Source organism: Vulpes vulpes, chromosome 2 (genome assembly GCF_048418805.1).
Source record: "Vulpes vulpes isolate BD-2025 chromosome 2, VulVul3, whole genome shotgun sequence".
Classification (NCBI taxonomy): domain Eukaryota; kingdom Metazoa; phylum Chordata; class Mammalia; order Carnivora; family Canidae; genus Vulpes; species Vulpes vulpes.
Window position 1 is genome coordinate 120,932,824 of NC_132781.1, and position 20,070 is coordinate 120,952,893.

The 20,070-nt window shown below is 48.8% G+C and overlaps 1 protein-coding gene across 3 annotated transcripts; it reads left to right on the forward strand.

Annotated features, from left to right (window-relative positions):
- Window positions 1–2,232: 2,232 nt before the first annotated feature.
- Window positions 2,233–17,205, forward strand: DELE1 (DAP3 binding cell death enhancer 1). 3 transcript variants are annotated; one of them, XR_012000003.1, is made up of 14 exons: window positions 2,315–2,505; window positions 3,076–3,190; window positions 3,273–3,396; window positions 5,446–5,593; window positions 6,746–6,907; window positions 7,156–7,244; window positions 7,346–7,442; window positions 10,780–10,922; window positions 11,762–11,920; window positions 12,015–12,107; window positions 14,688–14,853; window positions 15,367–15,606; window positions 15,786–15,886; window positions 16,609–17,205. XR_012000003.1 is itself a non-coding variant. In XM_026018145.2 (13 exons), exons 1-12 carry the CDS (start codon window positions 2,475–2,477, stop codon window positions 15,603–15,605), a joined length of 1,566 nt encoding a protein of 521 aa, XP_025873930.2. In that variant the 5' UTR covers window positions 2,233–2,474; the 3' UTR covers window position 15,606; window positions 15,786–17,205. The 3 variants fall into 3 exon arrangements, 2 of the variants coding, with proteins under 2 accessions (XP_025873930.2, XP_025873939.2); XM_026018145.2 differs by having other exon boundaries at window positions 2,233–2,505; window positions 15,786–17,205; XM_026018154.2 differs by lacking the exon at window positions 15,786–15,886 and having other exon boundaries at window positions 2,265–2,505.
- Window positions 17,206–20,070: the final 2,865 nt, after the last annotated feature.

Below are 20,070 nucleotides of genomic sequence, written 5' to 3' on the forward strand. Positions count from 1 at the left end.
TGATAGTCACACAGAGAGAGAGAGAGGCAGAGACATAGACAGAGGGAGAAGCAGGCTCCATGCACCGGGAGCCCGACATGGGATTCAATTCCAGGTCTCCAGGATCGCGCCCTGGGCCAAAGGCAGGCGCTAAACCGCTGCGCCACCCAGGGATCCCAGTATTTAGATCTCTAGTGACAAGAGACATCATAATGTCATTTTACACAGGGAAACAGGACACCTTATCTTCACAATTTTTTCAACTAGCTTCAGATATGAAGAGCCCTCAGTGTTTGTATGTGGAATGAATACATTCCTACCCAAATCAATAAGTCCCCGATTGGGGTCTGGTGCTCTTGTCTGTAATCAGCAGCAGCACAAGGTGTCCAGTCAAGAGACATTGTTTGACAATTTATGTCAAGTTCTATGTGGGCCACAAAATGGGCAAATGCCATCCCTCCCCTGAGGGAAAGAACTGGGGAGAGTAGACTTACACAAATGAGATAATTAAATAACAGGACAACATATAATTACTGCTAAATTGTGTGGTAAGAAATTAAGTGCTACAGGAATTGGGAAAAGCAGAGAACAGTGAGGGCTCAAACAGTTGGGGAGTCATCACTGAAGAGCTGGATGTGGCCCAGCTCTTGAAAAGAACTGCAGACAGGATGACAGGAGGAAAGGTGCAGAAGTCCCAGGAGGAAGAACAGAGCCAAACCAGCACGCTGGTTATTTTGAGGCAGCAACACAAGGAATGTGAAAGGTGGCTGCCCCAAATCCCAAAGCAACGGTATCTCTGAATAGTTTCCCAATATTTGCACTCCTGGGCCTTTATTTTTTGTTTCTTTCGCTTCCAATTGCTTTCTCCCTTCTCCACCTAGCAAACTCTTCACTCCTATGTAAAGGTCCAGCTCAAATGCAACTACTTTTCTGAATCGTGCCTCAGTACCCCATAACGCAGCGCTCATGCTTCTATTGGAACCTATCGTTTTCGCCTACTCACCTCCACCGCTGCAATGAACAGTCACTTATGTTAGGCTTACTACGTGCTACAGGCTATGCTAAACATTTTATTTTATTTAAAGATTTTATTTATTTATTCATGAGAGACACAGGCAGAGGAAGAAGCGGGCTCCATGCAGGGAGCCTGACGTGGGACTTGATCCCGAGTCTCCAGGATCACGCCCTGGGCTGAAGGCGGCGCTAAACCGCTGGGCCACCGGGGCTGCCCTAAACATTTTAAATGTACTATTTATCCTCAACACTTTCATAAGGTATTCTGTCTATCTTATAAAGAACCTGAGGCTTAAAGTGCTTAAGTAAACTGCCCAAGAACACATAGGAAGTAAGAAAGCTACGATTCAAGCCATTTGTGGAACACCAGAGGCCCTTCTTAAAACACTGGACCGTGTGTTCGTCGAGGCTACAAATGTTCTTTACTCATCTGTCATCTCAGATTCTAGGATGGAGGCTGCCATATGGCTCAAATAGTGTTGAACAAATAAAACTTCCTATCACATGCCAAGGTCTAAAAATAGGTGATCCCAGCAAACTGTTCCCGCAGGTGTAGCCTTCCACCCAACCAAAAGCCACGTATCTGGGGGGAAAAGAGGATAGTGGAAGTATAAGCATCCTACATTTGAATGAGTTCCTTCATTTTATAGCTTCTAGTGTGGTGAAAGAACCTTTCTCTTCCACACAAAATGCACAGATAACACTGGGTGGGTCTGAGGATGAGGACTCTAACAGTGTGTGTGGGTGGCGGAGGGAGTCTCCTCTTAGGTATTTCGAAAGCAACTCAGGTTGTTTCTGTCAAGGCAGGAAAGACTAGTCGAAATCCTCCCATCAGATCCTTATCAAGGCACAGGCCGAGGCCCAGAGAGGGGAAGGGGTCGTGAGGAGCATCCACGGCGACACAACGCTGAGCCAGAGCTGGAAGCCCGGAGGCAGAACGCTCACCCCACGCCGTCGGTCTGGGCCGGGGCGGCTGGGACTCCCGGCTTCCCGTCGGACGCTCGCGCTCCTCTCCTCCCCCCACCGGCCCCGGCTTCCTTCCACCGCCTCGTCCAGTGGCGGGGCTGGGGAACACTGTCCCCGTTCGCGTTTCCACGCCGTTTGCAAAGTCCTCCTCAGCTACGAGGCCGCCCTAGCCCTGCGTCCCCGCAGTCCCTTTCCTGACGCGGCCCGGCTTGGCCACCAGCGACCTCCCGCCGCCGCGCGCTCTCCCCTCCGGGCGGGCGGCCCCTCCGCCACGGGGAGGTGGGGCCCACGTCCCTGCCCTTGCCGCAGTTCACCTCCTCGCAGCCCCAAAGACGCCCGCACCCCCACTTCCGGCAGCGCGGCGCGCGCCTTCCGGCTGCTCTCCTTTCTAATTGGCCGGCCGAGCGCTTCCTCAGTCCGCGGCCCCGCGGAGGGTGCCGGAGCGGCCCGTCGAGCCGCCGCCCCGGGGTCTGGGCTCGGCCTCCGGACTGCGAGTTCCCTATGCTGTTGGCGACATGTGGCGCCTCCCGGGACTCCTGGGCCGAGGTAAGGGGCGCCAGAGCCGCGGGTCGTTAGGCAGCTGAGACTTCGAACGGGAGGAAGAGGCCCGGCCAGAGGACGCAGCCCGAGCACTAGCAGGCGGGGTTGGAGGTGAGGGAAGGCAGGGCCTAGGGGGGGCGGGGCTGCACCCGCCAGTCAGGGGCCGCGGGAGTTCGAGGTGTGGGTGGGGCTCAGGGGAAGAGGGTGGAGCTTAGAGTCTCGGAGATGGGCGGGGTTATTGGAGGGGGAGGAGTCAAATAGCTGGTGCTCCGCGTCTTTGAAAGATGAGGCGGGGCCAGTGGGAAGGGGCGGGATTTGGGGACGGGGAGCTTCAAACACGGAGGGAGTTTGTGTGTGCATGTCTGGTAATTTTGTTGTAACAGTAATTGTCAGCGCTGGGAGGACATCAGAACACCTGGGGAGCATCTTCAAAATATGCCCTGAGTGATCCTGGTTTATTGGTTCAGGATGGCACTTCAGAAACTGTACTAAGCAAGAGCCCCACGTATGTGCCTGTTTAAGAACTGCCTCATTTCTGTGTATGTCGAGGTGATTGATCTTTGTTGTTCTACACAGTTCTTCCCCGACTGCTGGGACCTGGCCTCCGCGGGGTAACGCCCAAGTCCACCAACCCAGATGGGTCTCAGACCGCCTCGTCCAACCTGCTGGTCCCTGTGACCAGATTTGACAGGTGAGATACTTCCATTCTGTCACCCTCTGGTCTCCTCCTCTCACTTGGGATAGAAGTTGATAACCTTTCTTGCTTTATCTAGGGCAGGCCCCCATGGCCCAGGCCCAGGCACAAACAGGGGCCCAAGGTCCCATGGATGGAAGGATGCTTTCCAGTGGATATCTACCCGTGTTTCCTCAAACTCCTTGTGGGATGCCCTATCATGGGTAAGGCTTCTCTAGCTCTGTACTTGGCCTTCTGTGTGGATGAGAATGATCCTGCATGGGAATAGAGCCTAGAAACAAGAGCTAGGGCATCATTGTCCCCACACTCAAAATTTGATTAACCCATGGCATTGGAGCCTATTTGGGGAAGTATTGCTGCTTCTCATCCCCCTGCCCTATTCCTCCTTTTTCCAATAAACATTTTTTAATACCTCTGAGCCAGGCATTTTTCTTAGGTGCTAGTGACACAGTGGAGAATACGATAGATATGATTTTTGCCTTGATGAAGCTTACAATGAATAATACTAATTAGCTAACTTCTTATGTATTAATGCAAATATTATATATGCATTACCATATTTAATCCTTAGAAATATCTTGGAAGGGAAATATAATCTCCATTTTATAGATAAGGGAAGTCAGGTTCTGAAACTTTAGGTAACATGCTTAAGGTCATAAGCTATGAAGTAGGGAAGCCATTTCTTCAGGAGCTCATGCTCTTAGCTTCTGTGCTCTACAGCTTATTGTTTATTTCTCTGTGTACTCAAATTCTTTCTCCCTCAATGAAGATGTAAACTCCATGAGGACAGAGGCTGTAACTTGTCTTTGCCAGTGTACCCAGCACCTGTTGTAATAAGTATTTGGGTGTGCACAGGACAGATCCTGGTCCATGATTAGTTGCTCAAAAAATATTTGTTGACCCTGATCTATAAAGTCAGTGCTCAGTAGCGCACACTAGGTCCAACAAGGCAGAATCTCTGCCATGCAGGCTCTGCACATGTGCCTCTGCTTCTGTCACATGTCTTCCCTATCACTTCCATGCTGTGTACTTTGGACAGGTGACTTGACTTCCCTGAGCATCAGTTGACTCATCTGTATATTGGTGTCATCAACAGAATGGAGCCTGGAGTCTCCATGGCAGGGCCACTTCTCTCTGTGGAGCTGTGGACTAGGGGCATAGCGTACCTTGGAGAGCAGAGCATTTTCCCAATTTGTCAAAGGTTGGAGCCCTAGAGCAATTCCACAGAGAGTCCTTCTAGAAACTGGACCTGGAATCCAGGGGTTTTAATGCTGTCCCTCACTGCCTTTGTGAAAGGTCCTGAGTACAAGCTGTCCCCACTGCCATGGATACACGTCCCTGTTATTACATGCTGGCACCTTCCCTTCCTTCTGGCTTCAGCTCACCCATCACCCCTACAGAGAGGCTTTCCTTGATGCCCTATTTTGTCAGACCTCCCTCTTATGCTTTGTGTAAACTCCTGGTTTGTTTCTTTTTTGGCATTTATCATAAAGTTATTGTGCTTATTTCTCTGTGTACTCGAATTTTGTTTTTCTCCCTCAGTGAAAATGTAAACTGCATGAGGACAGAGACTGTAACTTGTCTTTACCAGCGTACCCAAAGCCTATTGTAATAAATACGTATTGGGTGTGTACAGGAAGGGACAGAGAAAAGCAAACACTCACTGGGCTAGGAGCTAGCTTAGGTCTTCCACAGACCTGTCAGAGAAGAGACACCTTCGGCAAGTCTGTACCTGTGAATGTGTCTGTAGTGGGGTGGCTTGGGCAGAGGGAAGGGAAGAGTTGTACTCCAGGCTAGGGAAAGAGACTGAACCTGATGGGGACCTGTAACCTGTCACTGCATTTGTGGCCAAGCCCCAGCTTACCACGTTATTTCTTGCCTGCTTAGACTTTATTTATTCACTAACTCATTATGCATTTAATAAATACATGCATGTATATATTAGTTCTTTATCTTAGTATTCTCCTAGGCTCCGGGGATACATTGATGAGCAAAGCAGACATGATTCCTACCCTCGTAGTGCTTAGAGACTAACAGGAGAGACAGACCTTAGCTAAATAATTGTTGAGGTGATGATTTAAGTACCAGGGTGACCAGGGCTCTACAGGGGAAGTGTGGGCACTGGGAGAGTATGAGTTGGCCTCAGCCAGGAGTCTGGAAAGGTTTCTCAAGGAAGTGATGTGTGAGCTGCAGGATGAGGCTGGAGGAGGTGATGAGTGCAAAGCCGGGCCCTGACGTGCTGTCTTTCCCAGGGCACCCTGGCTGTGCTGGCCCTGCAGCTGGCAAGGCAGATCCACTTCCAGTCATCCCTACCAGCAGGACCTCAGCAAGTGGAGCGTGGCTCTTGGCACAGTCCCCTGGACCATTTCCTTTCGTCTCCCTTGTGGCATCCGTGCTCCTGTGAGTTCTTAGTCCCAGGGACAGGAGGGCTAGGCTGAGAGTTTCTCTGGGCCAGGAAGCATCTCTGACACACCTCAGGAAAAGAGCCATCAGCAGCTCCTTGCCTTTCCTATCTGAAGTCAGAGGAAGGAGAATGTGAGGAAGTTCTATCCACCCAGGGTGTGGGCCACACCTGCCCTTCAGTGTCCTCCCATGTCCTCCCCTCACCTCCCATGGAGGGAGCCCCGCAGGGATCCAGGCCACTTTAGATCCTGGGTGTGGCTTCCTGCTTACCACTCAGCCAGTTGGGGCATTCTCTGGCTAGTCATTCATTAATAAATGAATCTTCATTGAATAGCTATTATGTACCATGGTACCCAGGCAGTGCTGCCTAGTGGTTAAGGCCCTAGAATTAGTGTCAGGGTTCAAGCCCCAAAGCTGTTGCATACTAGTCTTGTGTCCATGAACAAGTCACTTTTATCTTAATTGTGCCTCAGTTTTATCATCTATAAAATGGGATAATAATAAAACCTACCTCATAGGTTTTGGGGAGAAGTAAAGGAGTTAATACATGCCAAAGAGTTAGAATAGTCCCTGGCACATAGTAAGTACCCAGTAAGTATTAGTTTCAGTTCTTGTTCTTATGATGATTTTTTTTTTAATATTTTATTTATTTATTTGTGAGAGACACAGAGGCAGAGAGAGAGAGAAGCACAGGGAGGAAGGAGAAGCAAGCTCCATATGGGGAGCCTGATGTGGGACTTGATCCCGGGACTCCAGGACCACACCCTGAGCCAAAGGCAGATGCTCAACCATCGAGCCACCCAGGCATCCCTGTTCTTAAGATTATAGTCATGATTGATACTATCATCAAACAAAGTGCCAGGTACTGGGGCTATAATAATGAATAAGATAGATGCCTCCTTACCATTGGAAGAATTCAGGCAGAGGAATGATTTATACCTAGGGCAGGAGATCCACATAAGTGTGGGCCCCTCTTGACCCCTACAGAGGGAAGTGGCAAAGGAAATGGAGAAGGGAGGTGGAGGTGTGTGAAGGAGGTGTCAGGAGAGTCCACAGTCTTCCCCCAAATCTCAGGGAACACTCAGTAAAGCCTGAAAAGACCGAGCTGATCCCTCTTCTGATGTGATTGCTCTTACTGGGTCTTTCCAGCACTTCGGAGGCACATCCTCCCCAGCCCTGCTGGCCCAGCTCCCAGGCATACTGGTCTCAGGGAACCCAGGCTGGGCCAGGAAGAACCCTCCACTCCGCCCGAGAACCTCTCTTCACACAGCTCTCTGAGGGCATCCAGTCTTCAGGATCCCGTTGAGGAAGGTATGTTTCTACCTTCTAGAATCAGCAAAAGGTAGAGGGGGTGGGTAATTGGACAGATGGACATTTGTTGCTATGTATTCTGGATAAGGGAATTGTCATTCTTGCAGGGCCCCTGCTTTCTGGGGAATGATTTTGTTTCCTGGCAGTGGTGCTGCTGGAGGGGCTGGCGAGACTGGGATGTTGGGAGAAAAGGAGAAACCACAATCTTTCTCCTTGCCCTGACTGGGTGTCACCCATTTTCCTTGTAGATCCCAGTGATCTCAGCTTCCTGCACACCAGTAGTAGCTTCAGATCCAGGGAAAAGCCAGCCCAGCCTCAGCCCACTGGAGAAAAGCAGGTATTGTTCAGATTTGGCCTCCGGATCCTCATAATATTCCCCTGGGCAGGTGGCAGTTCCAATGAACAGTCCCATGATGAATCTTTATATTTCTTCCTCAGGAACAAGATAAATCAAAAACTGTTTCCCTTGAGGAGGCTGTGACTTCCATTCAGCAGCTCTTCCAGCTCACTGTTTCCATTGCTTTCAACTTCCTGGGTAACTGGGTGGACCCTGCATCAAGGCAGGCAGATAGGAAAAGTGGAAGGGGCATGGGGCTAGTCAAACAGAATTAGGGTAGGGAGTAGTTTAAACAAGAGAGAGTTTATTTTCTCCCAGGTAGGTAAACCAAGTGGTGGCATGGTGGCACAGTGTGTCAGGGGACCCATCCTCATGATTCTGCCATTCTTTTTTTTTTTCAAGTTTTTTTTTTTTTAAGTTTTATTTATTTATGATAGTCACACAGAGAGAGAGAGGCAGAGACATAGGCAGAGGGAGAAGCAGGCTCCATGCACCGGGAGCCCAACGTGGGATTCGATCCCGGGTCTCCAGGATCACACCCTGGGCCAAAGGCAGGCGCTAAACCACTGCGCCATCCAGGGATCCCGATTCTGCCATTCTTAAAACTGGCTTCCATCTCAAGGTCCAGAATGTAGGCTTATGGCCACACTTACTTGCAGAGACCAGGAAATGTAGCCTTTAGCTGAATGACCATGGGCTTACCTGGAAATTCTTTTTTTTTTTTAAGATTTTATTTATTCATGAGAGACACACAGGGGCAGAGACACAGGCAGAGGGAGAAGCAGGCTCCCTGCAGGGAGCCCGATGCGGGACTCAATCCCAGGATCCCAGGATCAGGACCTGAGCTGAAGGCAGATGCTCAACCGCTGAACCACCCAGGTGCCGTTACCTGGAAATTCTGTCACTGTGTAAGAAGGAGAAGAGAAAATCTTGGAGGATACCTTGAATTTTCTCACACATTTAGGCAAGAATAGGCTCCTGAGATTTGGAGCAAGCCCCCAAGTGTACAAGCAGGAACCTCTTACTCACATCCAGAGACTCCAGGCGCCCCTCCACCATTTGTCTTGTTCTGCACGGTGGCTTGGCTTAAGGGCCATGCCTTTTAACGTGGTGACTCAGATAATGGGCAGAGCGGTGAGAAGCTGGGATTCATTTCTTTTGCTAGGCCCTGTTTTAGGTGTCAGGGATACAGTGATTCCTAAGATAGAATCCTTACCATCATGGAGCTGACAGGTGAATTGGGAGAGGAAGAAAAACAATACATTGTCAAAGAGAATTTCAGATGGTGGTAAATGCCATAGAGAAAAATCAATAGGGGATGTGTCTGTGACCTGGGGAAGGAGCGATTTTGGATTTGGAAGTCCTTACTGATGGGAAGAACTTTGTGCTGAGACTTGACTGACACACCAAGCCAGTCTTGTTTCCATCTAGAGAAAGAGCTTTCCAAACAGCGGGAACAGCAAGTACAAAGGTCCTGAGGCAGGATTCAGTTTTGCTTGTTAAAGGAACAAAAGAAAGGTGAGTGTGGCTGGAGCTTAGAGATGACCAGAATATTAGAAAAAGAAGTCAGAGAAGCAGGGAGGGGCTAGATCAGGCAAAGCCTTCTGAGCCAAGGAGGAATGGATTTCCTAGGTGAGATAAGAAGTCAGTGGAGGGTTTTACACTGGAGCAGGGAGTGCTGTTACATGATCTGAGTTACTTTTTCACATTTCTCTGGCAGTTGTATGGATGCCAGAGGAAACGGGGGGAGACTGGGTTGGAGCTGTTACTGATAGCATAGTAAAGCCTCATGGTGACCTGGTTTAGGTTCGAGGCAGAGGAGACAGAGAAGAGAGATGGATGAGAGAGCCCGGCTGGGGAATGGGGACAGGGTGGGTTCCTTCGTCCTCTTGGGTCTTCTCAAGGACAGAGGGCTCTTTCTGAATCCTGGACAGTGAATTTTCAGGCAGCAGGGAGGTGACTTTAATTCACTATGGGCTGAATGGAACCTGGCTTCTGCCTCATTAGCTTTTTGTGATTTTGATGGGCAGACAGTCTCTTCTGAGAATTTTCTTGCCCATTCCTTCATTCATATATTCATTTATTCAGCAATGCTAAGCAGTGTGGCTGAACACAAAGGGAGCATAAGCCATAATCATATTTTGCATTTGTATAGAGCTTTCACCCTATGCAAAGTTATTTCTTCTACATTCTTTTTCTCCTTCTGCCTCCAGGATTTTGCAGTCTAATTGAGGAGACAGGGCTTGTACTCTGGAAACAGTTTAGTTCATAGAAAAAGGCTTGTATATTAAGTAAATGCCAAGAGAATGTATAAAGTCTGAGTGTGGTCTGAAGGTTCCAGAGGCGAAATAGGCTGGGAAGGCCTGATAGTGGAGGCAGAAAGATACCCTGGGCAGGAGAGACAGCTTGAGCAAAGGTTTGAATTGGGACTCAGCTGTGCCCAGCCCCTTCCCTGTTTTTTTGTCTGCTTGATCGTTTGGATGATAAAATGAACATGGGCTTTGCTGTCAGACACACCTAAGTTCAGGTCACAGTTGTCTCACATTCTCTCCCACGATTTCCTCCTAAAGCAGGATTAACAGTATCAGTTGTTACCAGTTATATTTAGTTGGTTACAGGCAGCCTAAACCCACTCTGGCTGGCTTTTTTTTTTTTTTTTTAAGATCTTATTTATTTATTTGAGAGACAGAGAGAGAGCATGAGTCAGGTGAGAGGCAGCAGAGTTCCTGCTGAGGAGGGATCTCAGTCCCAGGATCATGACCTGAGCCTAAGGCAGACACTTAATGGGCTGAGCCACCCAGATGCCCCCCCCCCCCCCCCCCCCCCCCAGTCTGGCTAACTTAGGCACAGAAGGACTCCATTAGGATCTATTGACATCCCAAGTCTCAGAAAGGACAGAAGTCAGGGAAGTTCCTGGGATCCTGGGGGTAGTAACTTTTTTTTTTTTTTTTTTAATTTATTTATGATAGTCACACACAGAGAGAGAGAGAGAGGCAGAGACACAGGCAGAGGGAGAAGCAGGCTCCATGCACCGGGAGCCCGATGTGGGACTCGATCCTGGGTCTCCAGGATCGCGCCCTGGGCCAAAGGCAGGCACCAAACCACTACGCCACCCAGGGATCCCAGCCACCCAGGGATCCCTGGGGGTAATAACTTAGGGACAGGGTCTTCAGAGTGCTGCTGTCAGAATAAACCTGCAAAAGCTGTTTTTTTCTCATGCCTCAACCAGATTGAGATTCAGATTTCTGAGAGAGGGACTTAGTGGTTGGGAAGAGCCTAGCACATTGATTGCCAACATGGGGTGGTGGGGAAGGGCTGCTGCCAGAGGGAAATTGGGATGCTGTCACCAAGAGGAGGATGTTGTATAGGAGGGCAGACCCCACTGCTGTCTCTGGCAAACCAGTGAAATATTGGGAGGATGGAAACATGCAAAGTGTCTAGCTCCAAAAAGCAAGGAAGCAGCCTGTGAGTATGTGGCCAAGGATGTGGGGAAGTTCACGGAAGAAGCTGGGTTTCTGCCCTGTGCTTTCTGCAGGGACAGAGAACGTGAGGAGTGGGGACTACACGGCAGCCTTTTCTTACTTCCAGAAAGCAGCAGACCATGGCTACAGCAAAGCACAGTACAATGTGGGCTTGTGTCACGAGCATGGCAGGGGCACCCCCAGGAACCTCGGCAAGGTACTGCACCTTCTCCCTGGCCCCAGGCCTGCCCCCTGGAGCTGCACTGCCCAGAGCTGACCTCCAGAAATGAGCAGTGGGCCCACCTTGGAGGGAGTTCATCTTCTCTCTCTCAGCCATGAGAGAAAAATAACAAGCTCCTAACTTCTAGGAAACTAGATTCAAAAGGAGGCCACAGACTTTGTCTTTTTTCTTTGCAGCCATATCCTCAGGACCTAGAATCTTATGTTGATGAATGGATTAATTCATCCTAAAAAAGTAGGATGAGTACACAAAGATGTTATATATAAGAATGTATTTCTTAGAATTGTATATCATGGCAAAAGAAAAAAAGGAAAACAATTTGAAATTCCTTCAGTTGTGAATTGGTTAATAATATCTATGTGGGCCTTAAAAATGAGGCAGTAGATCTATATTTACTGGCAGGGAAAGACATTCCTGGTATATTGTTAAGTGAAAAAATAGGTTAGAAAATTGTGACTATTGTTCTCTCACTCTGTTTCTTTCTCTCTATACTCACATTATATGTATGTGTGTGTCTGTGTGTGTGTGTGAGTGTATGTGTGTATGTATAAATACCTGTGTATGTGGGAAGAAATTTGCAAAGCTGTAAATGAAAAGGTGAACAGAGAATGATCTTTAGGAGGCAGAATTTCTTGGGATTTTGTGTTTCTATTTTCAGTTTATCTGTATTTTGAAATTTTGGCTTATCTGTATTTTTTGACTAATCTGTATTGATTATATACTGTTTAATTAGAACGGTTTTTACAAATTTCACTCAGAGGGAAAGCTGGCTTGCAGAGGTACCAGTTGACTGGGTGTCCCTCCTTTTATCCCAGGCAGTCCTTTCTTACCAGCTGGCTGCCAGCCAGGGCCACAGCCTGGCTCAGTACCGCTATGCCAGGTGCCTGCTGCAAGGCCCAGCCTCCGAGTGGGGTCCTGAGCAGCAGAGGGCAGTATCTATGCTGAAGCAGGCTGCAGACTCAGGCTTGAGAGAGGTGAGTGCCTGAGGGGGGTCTCTCCTGAGCCCTTGGAGCATGTAAGGCCTGGAGTGACCAAGATAACCTTTCTCCTTTCTCGACTTACCCACAGGCTCAAGCCTTCCTTGGCGTGCTTTTCACCAAGGAGCCACACCTGGATGAGCAGAGAGCTGTGAAATACTTTTGGCTTGCAGCCAACAATGGGGTATGCGCTCTCCAGCATCGGGGCTTGTTGGGGAGCGAGTCTGATGAAGGAGGGGATTTGGGAACTGGTGCCAAGCTCCACTGTGCACAGGAGGAACACTGGGCCAGCTTCGAGTCTTAATTGTCACTGACTTACTGTGTGACCCCTGGGCAGGTCCAGTGGGTGTGGTGGAGCTGGCTTACACCAGTCTGCAAAGAGGGGTTGGTGGCTTAAAATCAGCTTATGGGAGGAGTGTTTGCATGGCAGAAATTGCTAAATGCTACAAAGCCGGGCTCATTTCCCTGGAAAGCCAGTCGTTACATTTACCAGCACACTTCTGGCTGGTAGCATCTTGTTTCCCTGTTTTTCCTTATCTCAAAAATCAGGGTAGTCCTGAATGCCTCGCTTGCCTACTGCCTCACAGGGTGGCGGTTGTGAGGATCAAAATCTGAGGTCACAATGTGCAAGCACTTGGTAAGCTGTGCACAGGGCAAGTACATCATCACGAGTGGTGCAATTCAGGGAAATTGGAAGACGCTGAGCAGTTTTAGGGGGTGGGGTAGATGTCTGGGGGCATTGGCATCCAGCCTGCAAGACCCAGAGTCTGTTCTCCACTGTATTAGTTCCATGGAGTGTTTATAAGTAATAGCAGGAAAAACATGTCCAGAGGGGTTAGGGAAATACTGAGTTACACAGGTGTCTTTAATGCAGGACATCTCAGAGCTTTACCCCAGTGTGAATCACCAAAGACGTCTCTGGTTTGCTATATTCCTCAAGTGTCCTTGACTGTGATTTTTTTGTTTTTTGGGTTTGTTTGGTTTTTTTGTTTTGTTTTGTTTTGTTTTGTTTTGTTTTGTTTTGTTTTGTTTTGTTTTTTGCTGTTCCATCTGGAAGGACTAGAAGTACTGGATGAAAGCAAACCATGTGCATGTACTAGAATTGCCCTTCATAGGGGCTGCTGCTGTTCTCTGTGTTTTCTGGCCAATACAATGATAGCCGCAGTGTACTCTTGGGCATCAGAATACTTTCTTATTTTTACTCTGTTATCTGTCATTGCCATCTGAAGGGGACCAGTATCACTGGCCAGTACTGCCTCTATGCCTGCCTTCCTTGATAGATCCCCAGAGCCTTCCTCAGGCTGAAGGTGCTTTGCCTTCTTTGTGTGCTGGACAAGCCTGGGGGCACTTTGGCCTGCTTTAGTCACCCAGCATGCTAGAAGGAGAAGTGCATAAAGGGATGCTAAGTAATGCTGTGTTGGGCACAGTCCTCACACCCATTCTAATAGGAGTTGTGTCTTTGTAGGTTTGTACTGAGCAGTGTTGCAGGGTGGGTGTTTTGGCCTTAGGAGTATTCAGTACTATATGCTAAGCTGATCTATGGCCATGAGTCCACCATATTTATTATGTAGACTTAGGCATGCCTGTTACAGAAACTCTGTCCAGAACTTTGATGCTAGAAGGTAGAAGAGAAATGGGACCATGGTTGGGAATCAACAGAGTATTTTGCTTTTTTAAATTTGGGGGCTTGAGGGGCACCTGGGTGGCTCAGTGGTTGTCTCAAGAATAAATAAGTAAAATCTTAAAATAAAATTTAAACTTGGGGGCTTCAGTATAATGATACTATTCCACCAAAGAGGGAGAGATTAGTGATGTGGGCAACTGAAAGTGTGAAAATAATCACAGTAATTTTTTTTTTACGATTTTATTTATTCATGAGAGATAGAGGCAGAGACACAGGCAGAGGGAGAAGCAGGCTCCATGCAGGGAGCCTGATGTGGGACTCGATCCCGGGACTCTAGGATCATATCCTGAGCCAAAGGCAGATGCTCAACCACTGAGTCAGTGGTTGAGGGACCAGGTGTCCCCCTAATCACAATAATCTAAGCACTTTTCATGTATTAACATGTAATTCTCATAATAATGCAGTAAGGTAGTAGGTACTATTATTATTTCCCACTTTATGGATGAGGAAACCAAGGCATGGAGGCATAGAATAATGTCTGAGGTTCCACCACAGCAGGTGGTAGAGCCACAATTGGAACCTAGGCTGGCTGGCTCTCCAGGTTGTGCTCCGAAGCCCTCCCTGCTACTGGCTTCTCGTTCTCAGAGGAGAGAGGATCTAGAGCCTTTTAAACTTCCAAAGGAGGAACATTCTCTGTAACGTATGTGTTGCAGCAGCGACTCAGCAGAGATTCAGAAAAGCATGCAGGGCATGCCTTTGGGAAGCCAAGCCTCTGCTCTTGACCCTGGGACTCTTCCACCTTAAGTAGGAGCCTGACCCCCAGGTTCCCCATAGGTGGGCTGGTTGCTCCCTGTGGCCCTCACTTATGCTTGCCTTCAGTGCCGGCCTCAGTGACAGAAGCTGCCTGGGCAGCTCTGGCTCGAATCTCCCTGGGCAGAAGGATCTCCGTCTCATCTGTGTTGGGAAAATGTGGGCCTCTGGCTTTTCGTCCTTGAGCTCCCTTGGGACAGGGAGGGTCAGAGCTGGGCCTTGAACCTGCCGGATGAAGCCTGGGCATGCCTGACTGTGCCACCATCCTCCCACTTTAGCATTTCAGTTCTTCACCCCTGCCTGCGTGCCTGTCTGTCACTTCCCCTTTAGGACTCCCAGAGCAGGTACCACTTGGGGATTTGCTATGAGAAGGGCCTTGGTGTGCAGAGGAATCTGGGAGAGGCTGTGAGATGTTACCAGCAGTCAGCGGCCCTGGGCAATGAACCTGCCCGCGAGAGGTTGCAGACCCTTTTCTCCACGGAGGCAGCCGCTAAAGGTACATGTGGCTTCCCTCCCCTGAGCAGAGTGCCCTGCGATGGAGAAAGGGGTGGCAGTAGCCCTTGGTCCACTTGGCATTTCCTGCCTCCATGATGGGGAAGAGCACACTTTTTTTAGTCAGATGCACCTGAGTTTTAACCCCTCTGCCTCTGAGCTCGGACTCCATGTCTTAGGTTCTTCACTTCTGAAAGTGAAGGTGGTCCTGGTGCCTTACTCGGAGGTAAGGATTAATTGAGAGGACTTTTGAGGGCTTAGCACAACCCAACCTGGCACCCAGCAGGTATTGAGGAAGTGGTAGCTACTCTGATGATTTTTCGGGAGGGACAGTATTACAAGACTGCCTCCTTGCCCTGAGTTGCCCTCTGAGGGCTCTACAAGCCCTGCTCACTCATGAGTTGGTTGGGCTGGCCTGGATTGACAATTCCAGAGGCAGCTAGGTCCTTTAAGAAGTACTTGCTCCAAAGTAGGAACCAACACTGTGTGTCAGAGTTGCTCTCGCTTCTCCTCACAGCCCTGGGGCCCAGCGACCCGGCAGTTACAGGATTGAAGTCCTTCTCCAGCCCCTCCCTCCTCAGCCTCAATACGCTACTGGCAGGAGCCTCTCGCCTCCCACACGCCTCGAGCACAGGGAACCTTGGACTCCACTGGAAAAGTGGGCATCTTGGAGCCAGCCCTGGGGCCCCCAGCAGGGCCCTCCCCCGACACAACTACCCCTTGGAAAGGAGTCTCGTCAGCCTTGGTTTTGGCTAAGGTGAGGTCAGACATGGGTCACTGGTGCCTCTCCCACTGGTGTTTGGGGGCAAGGGGGAGAGTGGAGAGGGTGGATGGTAACAAAAATAGGTGTCAGTGACCCTTTCCAAGGTGGAAATGCCAGTGGACACTGAGGTTCTCAAGTGCATGGCTAATAAATGACTTTGACCTTTTCCCCAGTTGGTCGCCTCCCAGATGAGCAGTGGAAACATTCACAGTGATTCCTGGTTCTGTGCACAGAAGGGATTCATTCAGTGACCTGTGAAAAACTCTCCTGAAAGGTCCAGAGACCCTGGTCCTCACCTTGGCCTATGACCTTGAGTAAACCCCTTACCTATTCCCTCCCATGTCTCAGTTTCCTCAGGCTCAGACTACTTCAGTTTTTGCCACCAACTGACGTGTGTGCCCTGGTGGTTCACAAGAGGATTTTAGCTACACCAATTAATATTTTCTTTTCTTTTTTTTTTTATTTTACTCATTTATTTGAGAGAGTGAGCAAGAGAGCACAAGCAAAGGGAGGAGTAACAGAGGGAGAAGGAGAAGCAGACTCCCCACTGAGCAGAGAGCCCTACATGGGGCTCGATCCTAGGACCCCAGGATCATGACGAGCCGAAGGCAGACGCTCAACCGACTGAGCCACCCACCTGCCTAATTAATATTTTCTATCTTAGTCGTTGGATATTTAATATATAATGCAAAATGTGACTAGCACATCGTAGTTTGACAGATATTAAAAATAATCCATTCAAAAAAAATAATCCATTCAAAGAAAAGCCTTGTGAAATTGGATAAAGGGGAGACAGATCCAGAGAGGTGGCACAAACTGCAAGAGTAGTTCCATGAATGGTTAAAACTTAGGGAACACTTGCCATTGTCAAGATGAGTCCCAACATCTGCTTTTGTTCGTCCCCCATGGATTCAGGACCGTCTCCTGTTTCACCTTTAATCTGAAAGGAACGAGTTTCTTGCCTACATGCTTGATGTGTCTGCTTGACTTTTTCAGACCTCCTCACTTCAGCCCCGAGGAAGGGAGTCTGTGGGTTCTCAGAGAGATACCACAACTTGAATCCCAAAGCAGAGGCCAGTTACCTACTCAACTCCCTAAAGAACCTCAAGCACCTGCCCCAGTACAGTAAAGAAGAAGAAAGTATGTGAAGACCCAGGTCCTGGCCATGTCACCTTGAAGCAGTGACCCGACCTGCTGCATTGTTTTCTCAGCTATAGACCAAAGGTGTTGGTGTCTGCCCTCCTACCCTACTGAGCTCACATGGGGCCTTTCACTGCAGAAAGGACCTTGGTCCTCACTTCAGCCTGGGGACGCAGAGTGGTGTCACGGTTACATGGCTTTATGAGTCATCAGGCCAGGAGAAGACCCAGACCCTCTGATTCCTGGCCCAGGGGCTCCCTTGCACGATTTCACACAGTGGCTTTACATAGAAGTGTTACTGTCATCCTGCCAATGTGAGGAAGGAAACGGAGACTGAACACCTGGAGGCTTGGAGCAGGAAAGTGTAGATTTTGAGATCCTTGTTTGTAAAGAGTATAAAGAGTATGCTAGAAATGGATGGGAGTTTAATAAAATAGATACCGGATTATCTCATCACTGTTGCCCTTGAGTGTGTTGGGGAGAGCTGGGGGCTGGGCAGGGGGAACTGAAAGCTGAGGCTCCAGCCTCATTTCTAAACTCTCCATTAACTAATTTGAAGGATCTTAAAAGCTTCTCCAAGAGAGAGACTTAGGAAAAAATGATTTCTGAGTCAACGCTAATGACTCCAATTACTGAATTTGTGCATAGCTGTTCCCTGGCTTCTGGATGTTAGCCCAAGTTCAATAGCATAGATGTGGTTGAAGGGGTGGGGGTGGGGGAGGGACTGAGGACCAGATCCTCTAGTAACTGTTCAAATGGAAAAGACCACCTAGCTTGGCTAGTTGAAAGGTGGGAGGAATTGGGCAGGAGAGGGTTGTTCCCTCTCTGCTGCCCACCTCTCCACCTCCCCAACCTCTGATGGGTCCTGCCATACTTTTCCAGCATCTTCCTCTCACCACTGGCTTCCTCCAGCTCCAGTGCCTTCCCTGACTGCTGCTCCCTTTCCAGGCTGCCCTGCACACTGGCCTCCCCACCCGCATGCTGGTCCCCTCATGCAGCTGCCTCCCACAGATGACGCCTTGGGATATGGGACCTTGTTGTCTTTGTATTCTGGTATCCTCAGCACTTAGCAGGTAGAGGCTCCATACACACATTGGTTAGAACTCAGGTTTTTAAGCTGTACAATGCACTAATCTCTGAGGAAAAAAAAAAATTCTGTGGTTAAATAAGTTTGGGAAGCGCTGTACCAGACATCCCTTTTTTATAGATTCACAATGTACATCAGCATCTTTAAGGTTCAAAGAAGTCTTGCAGTAAAGAACTTAGTTAACCCAATGTTTACCAGTCTGAGCTGAGCACAGAGCTCAGCTCCATGCAGACTGCCAATAAGTCTTCCTGGAGCACCTTCTGTAAAATGGCATTTTCTGCCCTCTTGCAGAGCCCAACTCTCCAGACTCATTCTTTCCTATTATCATTTTGGTTACTGATTCCTTCTGGGGAGCAAGGAGCAGTTCAGACAGCTCCAGGACAGGGCGTGTCCTGTGTTGATGACCAGATGCAGCCCTCCATGCTTCTCAGTCATTACAAGTTAAGTACTGATTCAATTTGGGGTGCCAAACGTGGAGGTAGGATATTTTTAAGCTCTCCTCGTAGACAGGAAAAAAGGGAGAGTCATAAGAGAGATGTTGTCAGGGGCCCAAAAATCCTTGGCTGTTCAGTCACTGTGATTGCCACACAGCCCCCAGGGGATGGGCTCCATCCACATACCCAGGCCCTGCTGTGCTTTTGCCATTAAAATTCCATTATTAATGACTCATTGCCAGTGCCCTGAAAGGGAACAGGAGGGGGAGGGCAGGAAAGTGGCCCCTGCCAGGAGGGCCAGCCTGGGTTAGGATATTGCGGGACCCAAGCCTGGGGACCTCATACCCTCAGCAGTGAGACTTTTGTGCAGTTCTCTGCTGCCTCAGTTTTGTTATCCAGAGATATGGTTTCTAGGGAGTCCTGATGTTGCAGTCAGAACAAGGCTGTTTGATTCATCATTGTATCTTCAGTGCTAACACAGTGTAGGGTACTTAGTAACTATGTTCAGTAAATATTTATTCAAAGAATGAGTGATTTTATGCATTGCCCCCTCTCCACTTGACAGCACCAAGTCTAGCTAGCACAGGGTAGGTGCTTTAAATATTTGTTGCATGAAAGATTCTGTATCTATTCTGGATCTAATCTACCCACTGCTATTTCTAGTGCTATTTCTGACACATAGTAATCACTCAATAAATACAAAGGGGTTTGTTGAATGAATGTTTCTGATCATGCCTCCCTCCTTCCCCCACCCATACATTGTACTCCATGCTTAGTAGGAACTGGAAAGAATTGACCTATTTTCTAGGTGCATACTAGGTGCCAGGCCGAGCCCATGCTAAAACAACTCCCTTCCTCTTCTGTCTTCCTTTGGGGATTTGGTTCTCTACAGAGTCCCATGGGTAGTGGTTGCCATCTCATACTTGTTCAGCCAGAGGAGAGGTAGGGTCAGTGAGCTGCCAAGCTGACGTTGGGTGACAGACAAGGAGGCTGCCTGCCAATCTCAGAACTGCCCCCAGGCTCCAAGTAAGCACTGCACTCCTGGTGCTGGAGAACGGCTGACTATTGATAAAAAATGTCCCTCTGCGCTTTCCAAATTGAGACGACACTTAACTGCATGTTGGCTGGCTTGCCTGCCCCCTCAATCTCCCAGGGGACAGAGCCCATCTTGGTTGAAAACCGTTCTGAGCATGTCTGAAGTCTCAGCTTTGACATCTTGGCTGATGCGAAGAAGTTTCTGTAACCTTCCTGTTCAGCATGCTCACCTGTCACCATGCACCCTGTGTCACTCCCTGCCTGTTACTGGGAAAAGAGCTAAGTGTCCCCATGTTAGGAGGTGGTTGCATGGTGCATGTTGAGAGCACTCACCTCGAGTGTCTACATCCCCACTCCGACCAGACGTCTGTTGCCTCAGAACAGAAACAGTTGTACCCATCAGTTGTCTAGGGTCCGCAGGGAAGGCGGAACCAAGGACCCACAGAGAGGATCTCAGTGGGCCTTCATCTTATTTAGCTCATAGACCCCTTTGAAAATGTGGTGAGAACATTGACTCCTCATAAGAAAGTGTACATCCTCCTAATTTTGCATGCAATTTGGCCAATTCATGGATCTTGGAGCCCAGCCATGGATCCCAGGTTAGGAACTATTGGTATATTAAAAAGAACATTAAAAAAAAAAATGAACATGATATAGATTCCAGATCCAGATCCTAGCCCTTCCACAAACCTGCCATGTCCAAGTCAGTCCAAGTCAGTCTTTTCAAATCTTGCCTTTTCCTTGATGATAATATGTTCTGGC